Here is a 12445-nt window from a genome sequence, read left to right as displayed (position 1 = left end):
TGTTAAACCAAAATGGCATAGCCCTACCACAGCAGCACAACTTCTATGCAAGAGCATCTGAAACTGACTGACTGAAATGACCATTCAGAATCATTTAATAGCAGAAAAACTGTGTACTGTATGTGTATATGAGAGCAGGCACACAAACTTTTTAACTGCTTCTCCTGGTGACAGTGAAGTAATGACAGAGCTGCCAGGCTGTGTGACGTAGAAGAGCTGTTGTTCGTTACGGACTGGAGCAATTTTACACTCATGCTCATGACCCCATACCACCAAATCCAGGAAATCATCTAAAAACTGTTCCGGGATGTAGTTAGTCGCCCCATGCTTACTCCTGCAAAAATACACAATTACATTTTTTATATCACGGTAAGCAATCCTTGAAACATAAAAACACAGCATGTCACAAGAAAAGTGTTCAAAAGCATTGCATTCACAGCAAATATTTATATTATTATAATATATTTAACTTCTCAATAATGATTTTATGTAATTTAATGCTTAACTCCATTAATGAGAATGCATATGTATATTTAATCTAAATGTGTAGATGTAAAACATTATTTTATCATTATTTTATTTATTTAAACTGTTATTGTGAACATGCAGAGTATTTATGATTAAGACCCATAATGAAGATTTACATTTTTCCTTCACTAAACGGCCCAACGCGCTCGCTAACACGGACACAAAAAGACATTTAACTCTAGCTCACCATCGGTGTCGCATGGATCAGACAAATAAACTACTATACAAATAAAATCAACTTAAACTTGCCTAGCATCTATGGACGGAGTTTGACATTGTTTGCATTCTCAGAATGTCCTGTTGTCTTCTTGTATCAAGTTTTACAGAATTTGTTTTTAGAAGATATAGATGAGCCCCCAGAAAATACTTGGCTTATTTCATTTTGTCAAGAGTATCTTTAGGTTTTACATTCCATATTTTTTGCAAACATATAAAGATGAAATTAAACATGGCCAATGTTTCTTCAGACCTCAAGGAATCAGATGAAAAATACTTTAGCCAATACAATTTGAAAGTTATAAGGAAATAATCAAAAATAAAAAGCACCACCTATTATCAGACAGAGATATGCATGTATGCTTGAGGAATGGGTAGGATATGGGACCATTCCACCCCGTTTGCACTCGCTAAGATGTTCTGCTTTTATGCACTAAATAACTAGTAATAATTAGGGCTGGGTAATAAATATCGATTTCTTGATATTAATCGATTCTCATTTTTACGAACCGATATCGATTCTTAAGTTTCAAGAATCGATTAGTCATCCTGTTTCATTTGAATGAATGGGACATTGTATCGCGGCTGCGCGCATTCAAAAAAAAAATCGCAATAATCTTTGTCCTTTGTTACTATTGATATGAAACAAAGTCTCAATTTTCAAATTACGTCCATTTTCTTTAGAAATTCAAAAACATAAATAGAGTTTTGCCGCTGTGGCGTGAGATCGCTCTGGCGCAGCTGATGAGAAGCAGCAGCGCTGATCTCTCTTCCGGCTTAATAATACCAGTCACAGCGCCAAATAAACATGAATGAGCATCTGAAAGTATGTTAAAAGATAGAGTACAACTTATCGAAATCCGTATCATGTCACATTCATTCGCTCAATCAGCGTGTCAACCGTGGAAAGACGTCAGTTAAACAGCTTGTAATCAATGTCTTGTCATGTCTCGTCATATTTACCTCAGAAGACCCACATCAACTCGTTAGTCAGATAGAAAAAAATAACTCCAGAGAGGAGCATTTTGCTAAATATATACACTATATTACATATGCATTATAATCTTAAAGTTCTTCAATATTTAATGCATATTTTAATAAATCTGGCAAGTTTTTATGACAGCCACCATTTAAATGTTTATATTTCATATAATTTTCTTATTATAAAAATAAATAAAAGTCAAGTCAAGTCAAGTCACATTTATTTATATAGCGCTTTTCACAATACAGATTGTATCAAAGCAGCTTCACACTGATAACATGAAAGTAGCACAACACAGATCAACAACATTGCTAAACACTAAATCCCAACTGAGCAAGCTCAAAGCAAGCCAAAAGCAAGGCGACAGTGGCAAGGAACCAAAACTCCATCAGATTGGATGGAGAAAAAACCTTGGGAGAACCCAGGCTCAGTCGGGGGCCAGTTCTCCTCTGGCTTACATTCATATTGTTTAAATATAAATATTAAATATAAATATTGTTTATGAATAAAACGGCGCCATAACATATCGCAGGCGTTGAGTCGTCTCTTCACAGGCGTTGAGTCGTCTCATCACAGGCGTTGAGGCATCCGAAATCCCCGTGAGAGGCTAGTGTAAGTGTAATTTAAGTGATTCATTCATTATTACCTTCATATTTGAATAAATCTGGCAAGTTTTTATGACAGCCACCATTTAAATGTTTATATTTCATATAATCTTCTTATTATAAAAATAAATAAAAGTGTAATTTAAGTGATTCATTCATTATTACCTTCCTATTAGGCTAATAAAGCCTAGTAGGCTACAACTAGACTCCCATAGTTTACAGCATTAGTTAAGAGATTTAATTCCCTTGAGAAAAATTGCCATTTAATGTAACTGATATCCAAAAATAATCGATATTGAATCGAATCGTAATCGAAATCGAATCGAATTGAAAGCTTGTGAATCGAAATCGTATCGAATTGTGATATTTGTCTCAATACCCAGCCCTAGTAATAATACTTAAAAAGAGAAAGTAAAACACAAATGGGTTCCCAAACCTGTTTTGATGGATGACAAATAAATTGAACCAGGCATCTTCATCCTCTCGTGGTCGTAGCATTGTCACCTGTTTATTGACGAACATCCGGTAGAGTCTCTCATCTGGAATGGAACCTGAAAGTACAATACACGATTCTTCATAATGTCCTGCAAAGTATTTATATTAATATTTAATGTAATTACATCTAGTGTAAATGATAAATCACGTTTGAGATTTGTGCTGGCTACTGTATAACAGGCCACCAGGGCACCAAGCAGACTTTATCAAATAATTTTTTGTCCGGAGTTAGTACTGGCTGCAGAAAAAGTCCTAATTGTTGGTGATTTTAACATGTAGATAACAGGGCTCCAGACTGCAACCAAATGGTCGCATTTTGCGACCAAAATTTGAGAGTGTGCGACTGAATTTTACATCCAGTCGCACATGTGCGACCAGTAAATTTGCCACACGTTAAACGCATGGTAAAGCGTCAATGAATCCGTGACAAGAATAGCGCGCGTAAACCGTCTGCGGGAAGGAGACGGAGACAAATATCACAACCTGCTGTGTACTTCCGAGCAATCAGCGATCTATTGACTCGTTAGTTGTTACCTAGCAGCGAATGCAAACAAAATGAAAGTGGAACGAAAATACGCCACTCATATATGAACATATATTAGATATATTAGGACCGTGGAGCAGAAGCAGCGATCCGAACCATTGACAGTAAAATAAAGCCCTGAACTTGCAACGTTGTTACTGGGAGATCACGCAACGTTGTTACTGGGAGATCCAGTGAAGAAATCCATTGAATTCGCCTCAGAATTAATAACATCAACACCACGAGATCCGGTGAGAAACGCTCCGATTCGGCGCAGAGTTCTGTTATAAACCATATCAGATCAAACAGCGCTGACGTGGAAACCAGGAGAAACACTTATAGAAGGCTTTCAGTCCACAAATCAGCCTAACAGAACCATGGATTTAGGCTAATGTAGCAAGTTAACTCTAACCATAAATATGATAGTGTAAGAAATAGTCAAATGCTTACAAGTAGCCTACTAAACGCATCTTTTCCCAGCACTTCAATAATATCATATATAAATGTTTTATTTTTTGGAATTTTTTATGTGATTACAAACACATTTTTTGTTCATCCTTTAAAGATTGTCCTAAAACTAAAAAAAATTAAGATGTTGGAAAACTCTTATTTAAACACTTAAAAAATAATAATAATAACATTGTAAACAGTAGGATGTTTATTGGCTATTTTCACTACTTTTATTAATTAATAATTAAGACATTATAAATGATAACTAAGTTAATTTCATCTACACCCTAAATTAAGCTTAGTGATTTATTGTCAGCTCCAGTGCTACCAGAATTTTTTTTTTTTTTTTTGTAGAACTCATTTCGTAGTTCTCATTTGAGGTGATGCTGCTCTCAACTTTGAGTCTGGAACCCTGTGAAGTTAAAATAAAACAGCATATCATAATGTTAAGTCTATTTATTAATAAAGAATCTGTCAGTATTACAGTTATTTTGGGGGAAATTTGAATAATTGCATTGCGAGCTGATTTAAATTTTCTGCTTGCGCTCAGGGGCAACAGCGCTCTTAGTAAAAAAAGTTAGTCTGGAGCCCTGGATAACGAAAAAGATGCATTGGGATTGGCAAGTAAAGACATTCTTAATTCCATTGGAGTTAGACAACACGTGTCAGGACCTACTCATTGTCATAATCATCCTCTAGACCTAATATTATCACATGAAATCAATGTTGATGCCGTTGAAATACTGTAGCAGAGCGATGACATCACAGATCATTATCTAGTCTTGTGTATAGACGAATCCGACGAGCGTTCTGTGTAGGCTGCCATCTTGTGGCGACGCCATTACTGAGCTGTTACACCGGCATATACATGTGCACCGGTATGTAAACAAACCTCGGTGATAACGCGAAAGCACCCTCGATGACAGCTACAGCCAGGCAGAATGACTTGTTGGGTTGATGATGTTAGACAGCGGCCTCCAGTCGCAGATGAAGGTACAAACAATCTTACAGATTATTTATGAAAATAGCTTGGCAAGTTGGCAAGCTAGCTAGGCTAACGTTTGCTAACGAAGAAACTATATAAAAGATCTGTCCATTTGGCAACAATAAATAAATAAATGAAATCAAATAAACAAATTCATGTTTTTCATTATTTATCTCATTTTCAAATTGCAACGGGCAAGGGTAAGGTAACGTTACAGCTAGAAAGTATACATAATATCGACCAATTAGTGTTTTTAAACCATGGAAATTTCAATATAACAACAGGAGAACAATTATGTCACATAACGTTACATTTAGCTCAGGAAAGCCATTTAATGACCATAGCATGTTAATTGAATAGAAAAAATAGCAAGAGAGGAGATTTTACTGATCACTATATCACATATTTATTAAATTTTTTTACTTATGTCATTAAATAATTGTTATTATACGCGAATGTCCGTGTCTTGTACTCGCCCAGGAAATCTGTGTAAACCGTACGGCACCAGACAGGGCTGCGGTCACGCTATCTGTGCTTCAGAAAAGCGCGGTCACGCCATCTACGCTTAAAATTACACTGCACGTCTACACGAGGTTGCGTGGTAGGCTCAAGGTGTATGCGCTTGGGGTATTTACAATGTTTTCTCTTCAAAATTGAAATTTCACTGCCACCATTGAAACAATTTATAACGGAAACTGTTTACCCACTCGACATTATACAAGGGGTAACGTTGCAACGTTAGTGACAGTCGTAAATCGCGGGCTGTTTATTCCAGTGGACGCAAGTTGCAACTAAAACAATAGGAGGCAATGGCGCAACGCTACCCAGCAACAGCTCAGTAATGGCGCCCGCTTACTTCCGGTAGTTTCGCCGGATTCGTCTATACTTCATTTAGCCAAGGCTGCAAAGCCGACTCTGTCATAAATCAGGGGTTTCACAACTACTGATTTTTGCTAGTCGACTAGTTTTGCATAACAGTCGACGACTAGTCGACTAGTCGTTAAATGGTTTATTCTAGGGGTGTGCGATATCATGAATAGTAAATGTCTCCACGATCTGCTTTTTAAGAAATATGGTAGTATCGTGTTACAGTGTATTCTATCAGTTCTGGCGCCTCTGTCTCAACTGTACAATGCGACGTACCCTACAAACCACACGTCAAGGAATAGGTACGGGACACTGCAATTCACAAAAGTTCATTATTTGCATAAGCCTTGCCGGTTAAACATTTAATTCACGCGCTGTTCTAACGTGCACTTTCCTGAGCGCGCGGCATACCCCCGACGCTCACAGGCACTAGTCCTGAATACTGGACTAAGTTATCTTTCGAGTCTTATTATGCTAATACTGTTAAATGCATACAATGTTTACATAAACAGAATTGGCTGTGTCTAAAGTGAAAGCAAACATTTGGGAGAAAATCTGGTGTAATATGCGTCTATATTAAACACGTCGCGTGCTGGTCTAAAAGCGAGAGTAGTACTCGTATTTTCCGCACTATAAAGCGCACTTAAAAGCCTTTAATTTCCTCAATCCGGCCTTTTCTCAAGCCTTATAATCCGGAGCGCATTATATATGGATCAATTGCTCGCACTCGTGTCCATCTTCTGCCCGCTTTGTCACACGGCCAGTTCAACCTCGTATAAATCAGGTTATGTGTGTCTCCCGCTCATGAGCGCTCACTCTTAACACACACACGAACAGACACTGCTGTCAGCGAGTCAGGCTGCGAATGCAAGTTACGTGCCCACCCCAGCGCGCTCACGCTTACTAAATAAACGCCTCACCTCCGACGCCGCGCACTCGCTGCATTCCCTTTAGCACATCAGTGGATGCATAACACAAACCCAGTCAAACGTTTGAAAAATGTTCTAAAATAGGTAATTGAAGGTGCGCCGTATAACGCTTATAGTATATAGTACTGCCGCTTGTACTTAAAGGGATAGTTCACAAAAAAAATATATCTATATATGTCATCATTTTGTTTTCGGTGACGTGCACTTCATTAAATCCGCACATAGCGAGGGGAATTGAAGATCGGATTTATATCCATTTTGCAAAAACACATTTATGTGACCAGGTGTAAATGAAATCATTTTGATAAATCAGATATCAGCTATCCGATCTGAGAAAACGCATGAAGTGTGTAAACAGCCCCATAGAAGCAGAGCTACCTGACTTGCAGGTAGTGTTGTCACGATACCAAAATTATTGTTTCGCTACCGATACCAAGTCAAATATTGCGATTTCGATACTTTTCGATACTTTTCCTGAAAAGGAAAGTATTTCTTACAAGGTGATTCATATGCACCTCCTTTGCATAAGTCTGTGCTCTTTAATGTTGTAATAACCTAATATAAATAAATCACTGACATGCACATGCTCTGATTATAATCATATAGCTGATAGATAATTTTGCTGATGTTTGTATCCTTTATTTTATTTTAGCAGCTTGCAAATTATTTATGCCATCTATGAAAGTTGGGGGGAAACTTGTACACCTAATACAAAAATAAATGAAACATCTCCAGTTAACTAGCAGATAATTCATTTAGTTCGCTATTAAATAAGAGATCTAGTGCTAATATCTGTTTTTTTTTTTTGTTTTTTTAAAATCAAGCACCGCTCTTTTTTGCTGCTATCAGTTGGATACAGTGTCTTTTGCGGCTCGCGCACCATCTTCACACGGACGCGCGCTTCAAACTATCGCTGTTGCAGAGACCTCTTGATCGTGTTACTAATAAATTGCAATGTATAACTATCAGACCGGCCCTCGCGTCCTCGAAACACCACCGGCCCTCCGGGAAAAGATCCGACTCTCCTGATTGCCACTCCGCTACTGACAGGCGGCCACTGTATCACGTGTGCTCGCGCATGCAGCCGTCTCGCGGTAGTGTTTGTCTCATGACAGCTGCAGCTTCTATGCTGCGTGCGTGAGGAGAAACACAGACGTTCATAGGGAGAGACTGGAAGCGTGCGTGGCACACACCAACATCTCTTACAAATCTGGGTCGCGGTCATTCATAAAAGTATCGATACTAATAAATTTAGGTATCGGGAGGTTTTTAATTTCCGAGTATCGCGATACTTTTGAAGTATCGGTGCACCGTGCAACACTACTTGCAGGATAGGTTTCGCCGAGGTCGTGGTACACTTGACCACATCATCATTGAAAGATTTATAAGGAGGAAAGGCTATTGATTGTGTTGAACATGAAAAGTTATATAAGGTACTTCAGGAACTGTAAGAATCTGACCCAGTTGATAAGATCGCTTTATATAGATCGTGAAGCAATTGTCAGAACACGGGATGGTAATAGTGTTGCTTTCGTCAACGAAAATTATGACTAAATATTGTCGTCAACGAACCTTAATCACGTGACGAAAACGAGACGAGACGCAACGCAAATGCTGGTCGTGTGACGATGACTATAACGAAATGTATAATGCAATATCGTTGACGAGACTAAATGTGGTTTACAAAAATAAAAACTATTGGTCAACTATTCGTGGACCAAAACGAGACGAGACAAAATATTAAAATGTTAATAATTATTATTTTGCAACCAAAGATGGAAATTTAATTATAAGGTGTTCCAACCTTATAATAAAAATTCAAAAGGAAAGTGAAAAGATGGGACCCCTGAACATCAAAAATAAAAAAATGATGTCAACAACTGAAACCGGAGCAATTAAAAATATAGCTGCAAGCAGCCATTACCGGGGCCAAGCGCAAGAAGCGGCAACATATGCCAAAATGGCAAGGAGTGGCAGACCAACTGCAGCAAGGAGCAATTAAGGGCATTTTGAGAGAACTTTGGGCAAATGGCTAAGAAAAATCACATAAACATTAACTTATAAGACGATTTAATGGGTTATCACTTTCTAACAATAGGTGGCGCAGTTACGAAATAGATGTGATGTGGTCAGAGTGAGGTGACAATGACACATGCAAAGTTTGGTGTCAAAATGTGAAGGCATTGCAGAGATAAAGCCTAAATAGTCATTTTGGCAGCATGCCTAAACTTTGATGCTGTGGTATACGAAAACGGTTTTGTCTATCATCGTGCAATTCATAACTTTTAGTCGGCACGGTCTGGAGATGATACGATTCAATTTTCGTGAAAATCGGACAAACGGTCAAGGAGGAGTTCGAAAAAGAAGGTTTTTCAAAGAAATAAAGATGGCGGACAGGAAGTTTGGCTGATTATGGCAAACCTGATATCTATGTTTTCAGCATAACCCAAGGAATCTATTAAGATCAGTTTCATTGCAATAGGCAAATTTATTCAAAAGTTATTAGCGTTCTCAGAAATTAATTATAACTTTTGACCAACAGGTGGCGCTGTCTCAAAATCTTTTGAGTACCTTCAGGGCATGCTGCTTATGGCACACACTGAGTTTCGTAATGTTATACCAAAGGATTTATTTAGTATAGCATTGTATTTCACAAAACTGTATTAAAGTCAATGGGAATTTCAAGTTTTGTTCTATTATAGCGCCACCAAGAGGCTCAGTCCCACAATTTTTTGTGTGTGTCCTCAGAGTGACCCCATACATATGTGTGTCAATTTTGGTGAAAATATCTCAATTCGCTTCCGAGTTATAAACATTTATATGAAAAAACATGTAAAAAATGACTGACACATGACTTTGTTTGAATTTTACTACCCCTTACTATCAATATTTTTGCATTTGGGCATTAGCATATAGTTAACAAGCTATGATTCCGTGTTTCTGACGGTGGTTTCGTCTCGATCGAAACAGCGGTTTTGAAGATATCGCCAAGTGTTTTTTTCGCGCTAAATCGCTACGCTACGCCATCCGTGAGACGAAACCCGACATATTTGGTATCGTTGGACTCGGCAACGATTCAGGACCTCAAAAATATAACTCCCGTGAAAATAAGTGTACCACACCCAAAGTTATAAGCGTTTGAATAAAACAATTCACCACTAGGTGGCGCTGTTTCGAAACTTCTCAGTCTCCTTCAGGGCATCGTACTGATGACCCATACCGAGTTTCGTAACAATTCGTTCATGCGTTCAAAAAATACAGCATTTTAGCACATAATTCAAAATGGCCGACAGCCAAAATGGCCGATCTGGGAAAATTGGATATCGGTCGACTCGGCATGATGCCTTGAATCTAACGAGACCAAGTTTTTGATTTTTGGAGAAACCGTTCAGAAGTTATGAGCAAAAATAGCCATTTTTCATATCTCCGGACCACTAGGTGGCGCTGCGCCGAAACGCAGCATGTAGCCTCAGGTCATGCTTGTGATGACACGTACCAAGTTTGGTCTGAAAACGAGTAAGCGTTGCGGAGATACCGCCTCACGTCTGTTTTCGCAAGCGCTACGTAAAATTTGTTTGCGCGTTTATCGAAAACGGTTATTCGAATCATCTTGAATTCCATAACTTTTTGTCAGCACTGGCTGGAGATGATCCGGTGCGATTTTGGTGAAAATCGGACAAACCGTCTAGGACGAGTTCGCAAAAGTAGGTTTTTTAGAAAATTCAAAATGGCGGCCGTTTTATTATGACGGAAAATGACGTCATAGGGTGCGATCGAATCGCCATGAGCTCAGGAACAAGAGGAAAAAAGAATTTTGTTGATAGGCCTTACGGTTCAAAAGTTATTAGCATAATAAAAGGGAAACTTTGGACAGTTGGTGGCGCTAGAGGGAATGAGTTAGAGACACCAAAATTGGTGTATTTAAAGTTGGGACTGTCCTCTATTAGAATGTAAAACCAAAACAACTTTCCCGCAAACCGGTCTATGGGCTGCCATAGACGCCCAGTCGGAAGAAGAATAATAATAAATATAGCTGCAAGCAGCCATTACCGGGGCCAAGCGCAAGAAGCGGCAACATATGCCAAAATGGCAAGGAGTGGCAGACCAACTGCAGCAAGGAGCAATTAAGGGCATTTTGAGAGAACTTTGGGCAAATGGCTAAGAAAATCACATAAACATTAACTTATAAGATGATTTAATGGGTTATCACTTTCGAACAATAGGTGGCGCAGTTACGAAATAGATGTGATGTGGTCAGAGGGAGGTGACAATGACACATGCAAAGTTTGGTGTCAAAATGTGAAGGCATTGCAGAGATAAAGCCTAAATAGTAATTTTGGCAGCATGCCTAAACTTTGATGCTGTGGTATACGAAAACGGTTTTGTCTATCATCGTGCAATTCATAACTTTTAGTCGGCACGGTCTGGAGATGATGCGATTAAATTTTCGTGAAAATCGGACAAACGGTCTAGGAGGAGTTCGAAAAAGAAGGCTTTTCAAAGAAATAAAGATGGCGGACAGGAAGTTTGGCTGATTATGCAAAACCTGATATCTATGTTTTCGGCATAACCCAAGGAATCTATTAAGATCAGTTTCATTGCAATAGGCAAATTTATTCAAAAGTTATTAGCGTTCTCAGAAATTAATTACACTTTTGACCAACAGGTGGCGCTGTCTCAAAATCTTTTGAGTACCTTCAGGGCATGCTGCTTATGGCACACACTGAGTTTCGTAATGTTAGACCAAAGCATTTGTTTAGTATAGCATTGTATTTCACAAAACTGTATTGAAGTCAATGGGAATTTCACGTTTTGTTCTATTATAGCGCCACCAAGAGGCTCAGTCCCACAATTTTTTTTATGTGTCCTCAGAGTGACCCCATACATATGTGTGTCAATTTTGGTGCAAATATCTCAATTTGCTTCCGAGTTATAAACATTTATATGAAAAAACACGTAAAAAATGACTGACACATGACTTTGTTTGAATTTTACTACCCCTTACTATCAATATTTTCGCATTTGGGCATTAGCATATAGTTAACAAGCTATGATTCCGTGTTTCTGGCGGTGGTTTCGTCTCGATCGGAACAGCGGTTTTGAAGATATCGCCAAGTGTTTTTTTCGCGCTAAATCGCTACGCTACGCCATCCGTGAGACGAAACCCGACATATTTGGTATCGTTGGACTCGGCAACGATTCAGGACCTCAAAAATATGACTCCCGTGAAAATAAGTGTACCACACCCAAAGTTATAAGCGTTTGAATAAAACAATTCACCACTAGGTGGCGCTGTTTCGAAACTTCTCAGGCTCCTTCAGGGCATCGTACTGATGACCCATAACGAGTTTCGTAACAATTCGTTCATGCGTTCAAAAAATACAGCATTTTAGCACATAATTCAAAATGGCCGACAGCCAAAATGGCCGATCTGGGAAAATTGGATATCGGTCGACTCGGCATGACGCCCTGAATCTAACGAGACCAAGTTTTTGATTTTTGGAGAAACCGTTCAGAAGTTACGAGCAAAAATAGCCATTTTTCATATCTCCGGACCACTAGGTGGCGCTGCGCCGAAACGCTGCATGTAGCCTCAAGTCATGCTTGTGATTACATGTACCAAGTTTGGTCTGAATAGGATGAAGCGTTGCGGAGATACAGCCTTACATCTGTTTTCGCAAGCGTTACGTAAAATTTGTTTGTGCGTTTATCAAAAACCGTTAAGCAAATCATCTTGAATTCCATAACTTTTTGTCAGCACTGCCTGGAGATGATCCGGTGCGATTTTGGTGAAAATCGGACAAACCGTCTAGGACGAGTTCGCAAAAGTACGTTTTTTAGAAAATTCAAAATGGCGGCCGTTTT

At 38.8% G+C, this 12445-nt stretch overlaps 1 protein-coding gene across 3 annotated transcripts in view; it reads right to left on the bottom strand.

Annotated features, from left to right (window-relative positions):
• mre11a (MRE11 homolog A, double strand break repair nuclease) overlaps positions 1-12445 on the bottom strand; it is a 66658-nt gene that overhangs the window by 19511 nt on the left and 34702 nt on the right. For all 3 annotated transcript variants that reach the window (XM_039654244.2, XM_039654245.2, XM_039654246.2), the window contains exons 8-9: positions 2768-2882; positions 149-334 (exon numbers count right to left, since the gene is read on the bottom strand). In XM_039654244.2, the coding sequence (XP_039510178.2) occupies positions 149-334; positions 2768-2882 (301 nt within the window). The remainder of the gene's footprint in view (positions 1-148; positions 335-2767; positions 2883-12445) is intronic.

The sequence above is a fragment of the Pimephales promelas genome, chromosome 16 (genome assembly GCF_988280905.1).
Source record: "Pimephales promelas chromosome 16, fPimPro1.hap1.1, whole genome shotgun sequence".
Taxonomy (NCBI): domain Eukaryota; kingdom Metazoa; phylum Chordata; class Actinopteri; order Cypriniformes; family Leuciscidae; genus Pimephales; species Pimephales promelas.
Note: the sequence above shows the minus strand (reverse complement) of the source record. Positions and strands in the feature narration are given on the sequence as shown.